General features: G+C 35.3%; 2 protein-coding genes across 2 annotated transcripts; one reads left to right on the plus strand and one right to left on the minus strand.

The window, feature by feature from the left end:
* Positions 1-2,094: 2,094 nt before the first annotated feature.
* On the minus strand, positions 2,095-2,403 carry LOC133680176 (PAMP-induced secreted peptide 2-like). Its single transcript, XM_062102991.1, has one exon. The coding sequence runs from the start codon at positions 2,401-2,403 to the stop codon at positions 2,095-2,097; it is 309 nt and encodes a 102-aa protein (XP_061958975.1).
* Positions 2,404-8,450: 6,047 nt separating this feature from the next.
* Positions 8,451-12,703, plus strand: LOC133679659 (RNA pseudouridine synthase 4, mitochondrial). The gene is made up of 10 exons (XM_062102319.1): positions 8,451-8,812; positions 9,095-9,166; positions 9,326-9,463; positions 9,549-9,596; positions 9,697-9,777; positions 10,102-10,215; positions 10,344-10,445; positions 10,539-10,647; positions 11,564-11,610; positions 11,731-12,703. Exons 1-10 carry the CDS (start codon positions 8,468-8,470, stop codon positions 12,088-12,090), a joined length of 1,416 nt encoding a protein of 471 aa, XP_061958303.1. The 5' UTR covers positions 8,451-8,467; the 3' UTR covers positions 12,091-12,703.
* Positions 12,704-13,020: the final 317 nt, after the last annotated feature.

Here is a 13,020-nt window from a genome sequence, read left to right on the forward strand (position 1 = left end):
TCAAGGAAAATGAATTTCTGGAATTCATTTTCCTTACTTTCCCATGTTTGACAACATTACGGAAAAGTAGTCAACGGAAACTTAATTACAATCAACAAAAAAACATCGTTTTATCAAAGGAAAGTGTTTTCCCCCGGATAAAGAAAGGAAAACACTTTCCTTTTTTTTAATACACCTATTTTCACAAATCACGATCTCTTTCTCTCTCGTCAAAAATGATTGGAAGCAGGAACAATTACAGAAGCATTCTCTGGACAATTGAAGCATTTCGCTTGCACAATTTCAGGTATTTTTTTTCCTTTATTTCCTTTATGTTCTTATCTTCTTCGTAGATCTGTAAAAAGTATGGCATTCCATTTCCATAAATCTGTTACCTGTCATATTTTCCATAACATTTCCATAACACAACTAAAATTCATCAAGCAAAGCCACAAAAAACATAATTTTTCCATGATAGTTTTCTTCAAAAATCACTCACATTCGGCAGTTTTATTCTAACCCAACAAACCAATTCAAGACACGCCAAAAATCCCCAAACTGTGTTAATCAATCTTCCCCAGCAAACAGCAGCCCCTCCCTGTTACCCTATCCCCGGATCCAGCCACCATATCCCGGGTGGAAGCGTTGAAAATCAACCCTTGCTCTATTTGTTTTTAAACAGTAACCGGGAGGGAGAGGGAGGAGAACTGGGAAGGAGGAGCCTTGTTGCCCCTTGAATCTTTGTCCTACTTCTATGTCTTCAATATTTGCTTCTTTGTGCATAAATGACGAGAGAAACAGAGAGGGAACACGGGGAAACCGATAGCGAATAGGGGCATGAGAGAAATCGAGAGGGAACAGGGGAATGGGGGAATGAGAAAAACCGAGAGGGGAATCGACCGAGAGGGAGAGGGAACAGAGGAATGGGGGAATGAGAGAAACCGAGAGGGGGATCGACTAAGAGGGAGAGGGAACAGGGGGAATCAATCGAGAGGGAGAGGGAACAAGGAACTGAATCAGTGGTGCTTGCCAAATCCAATAACTTGACCTGATGCGTTTCCAGATCAATAGGAGTGAGTTTGTCACATGTTATACAAATGGTGTTGAACCTGAGAAATTTTATCATCGCACTCCTGATATGACTGAATTCATTACACTCATGAATTTAAATATAATATATTAATCTAATGTCATCAATTATACAAATTTTACCATAAAATCTAAGAATATTATTTTATTTTTTCTCTATAAAATGATATTTATTTAAATATCTAAGAATTTGACCATTCATTAAAAGATGTTTTTTCAGGTATTAATCACAATCCTAACAAATACTAATTACAAGTTATGAATCACCATAACTTAAAAGAATTGATAAAATTACTGCTGAGATGAATTAATTAACTGATCATCAGACCTTAAAATCCTATTTCCCACTTGGATTTTTTATACTTCATCAATTTTCAAACAATTTCAATCACGTGTTTGTAAGTGTCTCTCCTCGAAAACATGTTATGAGATTTAAAGGTTACGTCTATAGCTCTTACATGTGATCAGCTAGACGGAAAAAATTAACATCGTTGAAAAAGAAGTTGAAGAGCCAAATTAAAATAAAAGAAAGTTACAGGGACTAATTCGATGTTGATTAATAACTCGGGGTAGTTTTTAACCGATCAGCCATATTTTATTCCAAATAAGACATTTAGCCGAACGTTGCCAAATAAATTGTTGGAAAGTGTACTAATTGAGAAGAAAAACAAAGACTTCAAGGTTAAAATATAAGAATTGTTAGGACAAAAATTTGACCACTTCGTGTTTGTATTCTCAAATTTCAGTTGCATTAGCTCGTGTTCGTGCCATCCATACCCACACATATGTAGAAACAATGCACTTCACTGAAAAGTTTGGGTTTCCCTAATTAAAATCATATTTACTTGGTTAATTAATTACCTTAATTATATGTCGTAAATACATGTTAAAAACTACAAAAACAATAAGTGAAAACTATTGTACGGGAAAACGAAAAAGAAATTAATAATATGATCTTCTCTCCTGCCTATGTATCCTAAAAAAATTGAAGATCTTCATCCCATTGGCTATGTGCGTAAAATGCTGTTACGGTTTATTGCCATTAATAACGTGCTTATGTCCCTCACCACGACTCGAACCAGAATTTGTAGCCTCTCCTTGAGTTTGAAAGTTTTCGTATTTATGACCAATACCTGGGCTCGGCCCTGACTTCTTCACTGCTTGGAGAGAAAATCCTCCAATAAGACCTTCAATCCCTCCAACATTAACATCTTTATTCAGCCTTGAACCACTCAAAGGCCGAGCTTCTGTGCCGACAACCATGGTGATTATCAAGAGAGAACCAAGAAGAAGAAGAAGAGAAGAGAGGGTTACAGGTTTTTGTTCTCTCCCCATGCTAGACATACACGTTTTTGAACCTTATGGTTTAATTATATGCCTCCGAAATATGTTTCCCTGACTATGTGCTGTGTATGTTTCGACAATGAATGGCAGGTTGTATGCTGGAGTTCCATTTATAAGGCTTGAAAATTAGTAGTTTGAGCTCTTTAAGTTAGTTTGGGAGATGATTTGACGGAAAAGGTTGCGCATCACTATTCGAAAGCATGTGATAATTTGAATTATTGATCATGTGCCGCCAGGCCACCTTTGGTTCATAGTATAGGGTACCATCTTGGCTGATCTTTGGAAAGAGAAATTTCCAATCAGCTTGGCAAATAGTTAAAGCAAAGAGTACGATTTCTAAGAATGGACAAGTGGTAACATTAACGGGAATCGAAATATGGAACTGGCGGTGAGCTCGAAAGAAGTGCGAGTTAAAGTTTTGGTTAAAGAAAGTAAGAGGGCGATGGCCAATTCGATTTGTACCTAGCCTGGGAATTTTGGATTGAATTCTCCAATCTCATCAGCAGTTTTCAACAGTAAAAATCTGGCAAAGATACTGATTTATATAAGCAACTAACATGAAAAGTACATTTAGTGACATGGATAAACTAGGATCATACAAGTAATGTGGTGGACCAACATGAATCTAAGGGTTTGTAGAACGATTTTACCTAGTACAACGACACGATTATGAGAGATCAAAACTTGTAGTACTAGCTAAATTCTTTTGTTTTCTTTCCCATTAGCCAGCTGTCTTCTTTTGAAAACTCACTCTAGGATTACCTGAATTTTTTAGTTTAGTCAAGACTTTAGGCTATCAAGACTGTTGTTGCTTGATATTTTAATTAGACATTATAGCTGACGGGGAAGAAAGTTTTCTAATTACTTTGCTTTCCTGGTTGATTTGGGGGAGACGTATCGGATTCTGCGTGGCTCATTCATGTATGTTTTAGGCTAGCGTGATTTTTAACCAAATTGTTTAGTTAATAGCAGTTATTTTTTAAAATATTTTTTATTTAAAAATATATTAAAATAATATATATTTTTTACTTTTAAAAAATTATTTTTTATATCAGCGTATTAAAATAATTTAAAAACACAAAAAAAATATTAATTTAAAGTAAAAAAATAAAAAAAATTTAAACTTTTTTATAAACAATTTTAAAATACAAAAATAAATAGAACATAAGAAAATACCCAAATAATTTACCGTATAATTAAGTTAGCTGGCAACATAAACGCTAGCTTGTTCATTACTAAATTGTCAAGCCGAGGACCAAAACAAGATAAATGGAGAGTTGAAACCCTAATTAGAAAAATCAAGAACTACGAAATATATATTTTTAGTGGTATCTTGATAAGATTGATGACAATTATCCTTTAAGATTTGGTGAAACAATTGACGGGAGTTCCAGAAAAAAGAAGAAAACTGCCCAAGACTAAATAATCGCATACTTCTCTCTCTGAGGCAGCTTATTAGTTTCTAAGCCGAAAACGAAATGTTCCGAAAGATTTAGACGGTGGATCTTTTTCAACTGGGAAAGGTGTTTATAAAAGCTAGCTAATTAGTACAAGACACTCCCTTCCTTTTCTCTCCTTGATTCAAATTTTAAAACTAATATTCCAGTGAATTTATTTTTTTTCTAAATACACTGGTAAAAACATAAAAAAATGAATATTAATTTCTCTAAAATATTCTGTATCGTGGAATAAAAAAAAAAGGGGTAAACCCACCATGACAGTGCTTTCTTTTGTGGCATTGTAATTCATCCTCCTCGCACGAGCCTTTTTAAGTGGTCAACTTGGAACCATATTCAATCTGCCTAAAAACTGTCAGAAAGCTACAGGTTTATATACCATGAGCAGCAGAAAGTTTGGACTACAGCGATGCTTTGCAGACAGGCAAGGGGCCGGGAGAGATGTTCCTGGCCCTGGGACTGAATTATTTCCAAAAGGTAATTACGTCAAGATTTATTGTTCTCTATAAATACGTTTTAAGGAGATGAAAATCTTTAATAATTGTCTTTATATATTACACCTATCACGTGCCGGATCCTGATCATGAAAATCAAATTAATTAATGTGCATTAAATAAAGTTAATTGCTATTTTTATCTGATGAAAAAGGGTAAAACACACATTTAAATTAAAGCTCCAAGTCATCGGGGAGAATAAGTGGGCAGGCAGTGTTCCCCACACCACCACCCACCACCACCCCCCCACCCCCTTCTTTTTCTAGTGAGGAGGAAGTTTAAGAACCATGCCTTTATGGTTCAAACAATATATGGATTTTAGAAACCTCCCAGGGCATCTGTAGCCGGTTGCTTGTTGCACCGGGATTGTATTTTAGCTTTATCGCACTTCTTGCCTAATATAAATTATGATTTAACTCTTAATATATTTTTTAAAATTATTTAATATAATTTTTAATGGTGAGATATTTTGATTCTTTTTTTAAATTGACATATGAAAATATTATGAATTTTTTTTTATTGAAAATTATTTTACATTAAATTAAGCTTATTTTGATTGTTGCCAATATTTTTCTTCGAATTTTTTTTTTTAATTGTTAGATACTAGAATGGATTTGTTAGAGCGTTTGAATCTATTAAAATATTTTTTTAATTAAAAATATATTAAAATATTTTTTTATTTTTAACACCAACATATTAAAATTATTAAAAAAATACTTAAAACATTAATTTAATATCTTTTTAAATAAAAAAATAATTTCAAAAACAGACTGCCTTGTTAAATTTTGAGCTGAAATTTGCTACTTTAACTGCCGGGCTGCTGTGCACGTGCTAATTTAACAACGGTGTGCTTCGTGACCTAACTTGGATTCGAATTTCAATGAATTGGGTGATCAAGACATCAAACAATTGGCAGCCCCTGGTGTAGCTATCTTAGGAAAACGTACTACCATGCATGTTGATGGAGAATGAAAAACTAAAATATCCATATCTTGTGTAATGAAACTAGTGATTGTTTTTCTTTGTCATTTAATCTTCTTGGGGCCAAAAGCAAGATATGGAATTCTAGAATTCTGTCACTTAGCACGATCGAGAAACAAGCAAATAATTAGTTTCTAATGTCCCTACTCAGCGGAGTTAATTTGATAGCAAAACCAAGGTATGATAATGTTGTGTTTTTCGAAATGAAAAAGAAAATCTTACTAATGGAGTTCACGGGCAGCTTAAAACAAGAAGCATTGTTGCGTGTAGTAAAAAATGGTTTGATTATCCCAATAGGGCTTTAAACATGGTGCCGCTTTATTTTAGAATTGGTACACGAAACAAAGTAAAAAAATATAAATTAATTGATCAGATTTTAAGTTTGTATTATAAAAACTATCAGTTCGAGTTCTATAAAATTCAGGATTATTGAAAACTTACATGATTATTAACTTCAGAATCTATAAGATTAGTCGAGATGCTCATGAATTGAACCGAACATCTATATTAATAAAAAATAAAATAAATTAATTATAGAATTAATTAGAATAAGGGGTTGAGAAAAACACGAATGCAAAATCCAAAAATTTTATGAAAGGAATGTAAGGACTATAAACACCACCTATCTCCACATTGGTATGATATTGTCCACTTTGGGCCTAAGCTCTCATGAATTTGCTCTTGGGCTATACCCAAAAGGCCTCATACCAATGGAGATATTTGTCCATCCTTATATACCCATCCTTATATACCCATGATCCTCCTAATTTCTAGCCAATGTGAGACTTTGGTCGTATACCCAACAAGAAATTACTGCTCTATGAAAAATTATATATGTCAGCACAGCTAATTAATGAAAATGATCTTAGAGAAGAAAGATTATTAGAAAAAGACAGACGATTTGGAGAATTTACGTGCCCAAAAAAGATGAGAAAAGAACTGGTCGTGACGTTTTGCATGGGTTTGGTCCCCCACCGGAAGGCTTGAGATTGCAAACACGTTAGAATTACGATGACCGTCGGCCAGCCAAGAAAATTGACATTGCCTTTGCTTTCAGTTGAAAATTGGCAAATTCACAAGTCATATATATGATACGGTACCTTTGAAGTTGGACTATCTACATTCCTCCCTGTGGCCTCCTAAATCCACGACCATCTTGGATTCTTCAAAATTCTTTATTTTTTTTGTGGCAGTTGAAAGGAAATTAAGAGAGAAAAAATCACATGAGATCTTACTTTAGAGCAAGGAGGACCTAACTTACCTTCAATGCTATAAAAGCACACCTACTTTCAGTTTTCTATATATACTCGACTCCAAGTTTCCATGCATCACCACTTCTACAAGCATTACTAACATTTGAATCTTTAGGTTTATATATATATATATATATATATATCACTTAAAGATGGCTCGAGAACTAAGATCTCTTTGTTTTGTTGTTCTTCTACTCCTCTGCCTGAGCATTGTTCTTTCCCAATCCCAAGCTCGGCATCTGAAGGTGGCTAGCTCTTTCAAGAAGATGGAGGATTCCTTCACTAAATTAGCCCCTCGAGGCATTAAGCAATCCGGGCCAAGCCCAGGCGGTCCAGGCCACGGATCATGAAATGCTCAACTTCTTGGACCGATTAAATACTCCGGTCCGAGCCGCACACAAATACTCCAAGGCATGCACATTGTCAGTTTTATAATAATCACTGGAAGTTTACATGATTATTAATTTTAGAGTTCATAAAATTAGTCGAGGTGTGTGAAAGCTAGCCCGGATACCCACATTAAACTAAAAAAACATTACTGGTCTTTTTTGTTATTGTTATTTCAAATCTGTTTGCTTTAAATTGGATGTACAATCATCTTATTACATGTTTAGAAATTCTGATCTTCGTAAGATTGGATGCTGCGCATGCTTTTCTTACATCTCGGCAGAAGTGAACAGCTAGCTATTACTAGAGCGCTGTAAGATTTTCTTTCTCGGTTCAAAGAATGTTACATAGAACGATATCCCGCGCCCTTTAAAGGAAATAATGTTTTTCCACGAGAATATATTTACATATTTTATTTCTTTTATCTTTTAAATTTACTGAGAGGTCTTTGTTTCTCCATTAATTCAAGAGCCTAATTATCGAAAAATAAGAGGGGCAATGGTTCTTTTATTGTATTAAGCGCACCCGCTCATCATTTCAGCATCAGAAAAAGACAAAGCAAGCCGGAGCAGGCATGCAAGTGGCAGATGGCGGACATGCCCCCTGGATGATCCAATAGGCTCTCGTCGATGTAGAACTCTCATGCATTGATAATCAGAAAACCATCAATCTATCCAAGTGGAGAGACTTTTTTTGACTGATAAAGAAACTTCCAATTTGAGTTCATTGAACCGTTAATCCCCTGCCTTGATTTGGAATGTTTAATGATTGTTTGATTTTATTTCATATAATCAATATCTTTTCATCTTTATGGATTTTATTTTAAAAATTATCTTGTTCATTAATGGAATTAAATCTAGGCTCTTGAACAAGAACTAAAATATTTAAGAAGTATTTGAAAATGTGCCAGCGATTATAATTTAAAGTGTTTTTTAATTAGAAATTTATCAAAATAATATTTTTTTTATTTTTTAATATTATTTTTTACATCAACACATCAAAATAATCTAAAAATATATATAAACAAAATTTAAACAAAAAATTTAAATTTTTAGAAAAATTATTTTTCTAATTCAAATTTAAGAAATTTTTGAGGAAAAAAATTTAAAAATACAAAAAACTGGACAAAAAAACATATTGTCAATTATTTTTAAAAAAAATGAAAAACTGAAAAAAATATAAAATCTAAAGTAACCGAGAGCCATAAAATTTCTTCTTAATAAAATACCCGAAAACTATTATTTATTTTAAAAAAGAAAAAAGGGGGGAATTACTAATTAGAGTACAATGGTTGCGGCCACAAGACAAATGGGCTCTTAAATAGCTAACTCTTAATCCTTATTTAGTTCTGGTGGGTGTTTTTGGATCCTTACAAGGCTTAGACCAGTTTTCTAAAAAGAATCAACAGAGCCCAAGCCCATTTGTATATTAAAACCCTTCCTCTCCCCTCCAACAATCAAACCACCAAAAACCACGAATTCGCATGATGATGGCGTACGCCACGCTCCTCGCCCGTGTCCTCCTCCTACCATCACGGTCAATCTCCTCACTCCGTGCAACCAAACCGTCCATCTCAACCGTCCGCGTACTCCAATCTCAGTACACCACCAACACCAATAGCCAAAATCATTATGAGAATGACAAGAGAGGCAAATGGTTCACTTTACCTCCTTACACTTCGACTATCAATGGCAGCGTTTTGGGAAAAGCGCTTTCTGCAAGAATCCCCGCAAAATCAGCTTCTGAAACGACAGCGCTTAAGTGGGTACTTCGTTGTTGCCCTGAACTCCCTAGAAACCTTGTACAAAAGCTGTTTCGCTTAAGACAGGTTTGAGGTTTTCTTTCTTAAGCTTTTAATGCGCATCTGTCCCCCCCCCCCCCTAGAATTTGACCTTACGAAACAATGGCTGTGGACTTAAATTTTCATTCTTTACATGTTTTATGAATGTTGGAGTCAATTAGTAGTGTTCAACGGTAGCTGAAATGTTTTAATTTTTGGATTTTTTTTTCAGAAAGGTCTTTTTTACTGAAACTGAATTGTAATTTGAAACAACTTAAATAAAAGGCTAAGTGGAGGATGACTGATTTGTCATGGTGTGTGTGGTTACAGGTACGAAGAGAGTCCCCTGTCATGGAAAGTTGTAATCTTGGTGATCAAGGACAGGAACATCGGCTGAAAAGAGTAAGAAATTACCCTAGTGGATTTGATTAAAATTTTGAAATAGCATTTCTCATGATTAGGACTGTTTGATTTTCATTTTAGGAATGCATTAAAAGAATTGTTTGTTTTTTATATTGTTTGATTATGATTGCTGTCTTTGATATTTGAAATTACTGAAAGGTGGCAGCTAAGGATTCGATGGATGTAGGAGATAGAATTTTTCTTCCAATTAGTGTGAAAGTGTTACCTGCTGAGAAACAAGACTGTCATTGCAATGAAGAAGAAATAAACTTTATTCGTGGCCTTGAGCTGTATAAGGTTATTGACATAAACTCTGCTGTTTTGTCAAAAATATATTCTTCTTATTTCCAAATGTGGACCCAACACGCTTTTTTGTTGTTAGGATGCTGCAATCATTGTTGTCAATAAACCTCCCGGAATGCCTGTTCAGGTGACTTAGAGAATGTCTGCTCCTCCAGGGCTTCTTTATGTTGTGTTGGATCAGTAGCGGTAAAAGTTTAACTTTGTTTGTCTTAAATTACTCTGGACAGGGTGGCATTGGCATCAAAAGAAGTTTAGATGAATTGTCAGCTAGTTGCTTTAGTTCTGACTACTCAGAACCCCCACGGCTGGTGAGTTTCTGGTGAATTCATGCTGTTTAATTTCAGTTACTCCAGAACCACTTCTTGTTCAGGTACACTCTACTTGCTAAAAATATTCCTTGCGGCCATCATAAAAGCATGTGTTCTATTGAATATTTCATGTAACTGATCTGAGGCAATTTCCCAGAAAGCAGCATGGAGTAAAAATGATATAGTTATTGAAGTATTTTTTATGTTGTGTAAAAGTTAGTGGTCTTCATTTCCTTGTAGCAGTTAGCTAAGCAGAGTGCCCTCCCCTTTTGTTCATATGTTGCCTTACGACAAATATTTCCATGAAATCATTGTGTTTATCAGGTTCATAGACTTGACAGAGATTGCAGTGGTATCTTGGTGATGGGAAGGACACAAACAAGTGCGACAGTTTTGCATGCCATCTTCCGGGAGAAAACTCTTGCAGCATCAAATGATGTATTGTCTACTGTATTGCATTTCCTGTCTCTACTCTCCTTATCTTAGTCTATAAATGCCCTTTAGAAGTGGAAAATTGTTAAGTCCATCCCAGTTTCAGGCTAACAATATTTATCTTCTCTTTTAAGGACGTGGGTAACAAAAGAAGAATCCTGCAAAGAAAATACTGGGCACTTGTCATTGGTTCTCCAAGACGTCCAAAGGGATTAATTTCAGCACCATTGGGAAAGGTTAGAATGAGTTTAATGCTTAACACCATTAATCAGAAGCCTTTGGTTTTTGCAATATCATATTGAAAATCTTTGTGCTCTGATTGCTCGTAGGTGGTTGTGGACAATGGAAAATCTGATCGAATAACAGTGGTTGAGAATTCACAAAACTTGTCTTCTCAGCATGCAGTTACACAGTACAGAGTAATTGAATCATCTCATGGTTAGCACGTAACTTCTCTGTCACATCCATTGCATGTGAATTTTTTAATAATACATGTCTAGTTTTGTATCAATATAGCTTGATGATGTAATGTGTCAGGAAGATGAGATTTATTTTGACACATGTTTTTTTCTTTTCTATTGATAATTTGCTAGTGAAAAGAATTAAACTGACCCATTATATGTTACGTTCAACTAAATAAGCTATCAATCATTTATACATTTAACCTGATTTAGATATTTCATGGATATCCAAATTGATCATTGTACATAGAAATCATTCGTGAATATCTTCTTGTCTGCTCAAATATGTAGTTAAACATGATCTCTGGGAAAATCTCTTTAACTGAATTTGTCTAAGAGCCATATATCTCTAATGCTAGCATTTAATGAATGTGTAATTAATGGATGTTCTGGTTCTGAATTTTAGGGGGCTGTGAATGGTATGCGGGCAGTGTTTTAGGGGATTTCAGGCTGAAACTTTGGTAGTTAATTGTTGTAGGATTGGTTAGTTACGTGTGGGAAGTTGTTTAGTGAGTGTGAGTGAGTGTTTTGCTGCTAGTTGTGCTGTCTGTTTGCTGGAAATTGTAGAAAGATGTAGGATGGTTTTTAGGAGTTACACCAAGGAGGAGAGCATGACCTTGTTTGCTAGAAATTCACTGAACTTGTTATATCTCTCTTTTAAAGCATTTGATGAGAGCATGCTCTTGCCAGCCAAAGAAAATTCCACTTACTGTTTCTTGTGCTCGTCCTGGATTGTTTTTAGTCTTTTTTGTCTTGTGTCTGTTTTTCTCCATTTTTCCCTTGGGTTAATTGAAATGGAACATTTATTTGAGAATTTTGGATCTTCTGGGTGCTCATTCTTAAGTTGTTTGCGTAATTTTTAGTTCATAGTCTTAATCTGTGCCTTAATGCAGGCTTCACGTGGTTGGAGCTGTCCCCTCTCACTGGTAGAAAGCATCAGGTATGAAGCAGAATCAACACATATCTTGATCTATGATGTCTGCCTGTAACTCTGTCCTCTTACTCGTGCTCACTTTCAATGTCACTGATTTCTTTCAACCATTTCCGGTCACCATCACAGCTCCGTGTACACTGTGCTGAAGTATTGGGGACGCCAATAGTTGGAGACTACAAATACGCATGGCAAGCTCACAGGAATTGGAAACAGTTGCCATGGTCTAATATTGAAGATAACTCAAATGATAAGTCCCTAAGTGAGAAAATACTCCCTTTCGCCCTTGATTTGGATAGTGGTAGTATCTCTGAAAAGCACCCCCGCCTACATCTCCACTGCAAACAAATGGTTTTACCCGATGTATCTAAAGCTTTGCAAGATGTGCAATTATCTTCAGACTATGACTTCTCACAATTGGCTAGCCTCAAGTTTGATGCTCCTTTACCTCCATATATGAAAAAAAGTTGGGATGTTTTGAGACCATGAATCAGTTAAGAATCTTGCAAGGTTTGGGATCTTCATCTATAATGTGCCAACGTTTGAGGTCAAATAGTGAGCGAGAGAGAGAGACAGAGAGAAAGAGGTAAAAAATCATCTCAGTAGGTTGTCTCGTCAAGCTTTGATGAATGGATGTTGAACCAGTCATCTCTAATTTGGGGTTTCCCTTCTCTCTTTTTTTTTCCTGAAGTTGGTGGCAAGTACTGAAACTGAAAGCCTAACGAGATGCATCTCTCCTATTACTGCTGAAAGCAGATTTTGGTGGGGATAAGGAAGTAGTCTGGCCAAGGAGTCAGGCATTCAGCACATAATATCAGGGAGAATTGTTTTTCTTGCATCAAGGGAAGCTGGCTTGGTTTCCAGCAGGAGGTAATTGCTGAAATGACAGGTTGTGACAGCCAGGGAATGCATTTATTTCTGTAAAGAATGATCGAACTTGTTGCAGATTGGGATGCAAACGATATTAAAGCAACTAGGAAAATGCCATTGAGGTCAGATTTCTTGAGTTGTGTTCTGATAGATGCAGGAGAGGAGAATAATATTCAATGAACGAAGAGATGCCAACAGTTAAATAAATACTGGTAGATAATGTTTGATTTTAGCCAAGCGTTTGCAAAGTGTTTTTGGCTGAAATGCCTTTTCTTTTGTTTTCGTTCCTTTTGGCATCTTCCTACTAAAAATTTAAAACCATCAAAAAGCATCCAAAAATGCATCAATGTTTTTTCAGCCAAAAGACACTTCGCTGAAGCGCTCGCAGATGCATCGCCAAACACACTAAGATATGTTCCTAGCTATATATTTTATAAATTGAAAATCCTTTCTTGGTTCTGGAGTAATTCTAGGGATCAGACTCCCCAATTAAAGCAAAGCATAAGCATAAGCAATTAGTTTGAAATTTTTTTTAAAAAAATAACTCTT

Source organism: Populus nigra, chromosome 19, assembly GCF_951802175.1.
Source record: "Populus nigra chromosome 19, ddPopNigr1.1, whole genome shotgun sequence".
Lineage (NCBI taxonomy): Eukaryota > Viridiplantae > Streptophyta > Magnoliopsida > Malpighiales > Salicaceae > Populus > Populus nigra.

Excerpts from the sequence above, each read along its gene's own strand:
- LOC133679659 (XM_062102319.1), top strand. The coding sequence starts at position 8,468 with ATGATGATGGCGTACGCCACGCTCCTCGCCCGTGTCCTCCTCCTACCA. Across the intron at positions 10,216-10,343 it reads CTCTTGCAGCATCAAATGAT|GACGTGGGTAACAAAAGAAG; the intron begins GTATTGTCTACT and ends TTCTCTTTTAAG. Across the intron at positions 10,648-11,563 it reads AGTAATTGAATCATCTCATG|GCTTCACGTGGTTGGAGCTG; the intron begins GTTAGCACGTAA and ends GCCTTAATGCAG.
- LOC133680176 (XM_062102991.1), bottom strand. The coding sequence starts at position 2,403 with ATGGGGAGAGAACAAAAACCTGTAACCCTCTCTTCTCTTCTTCTTCTT.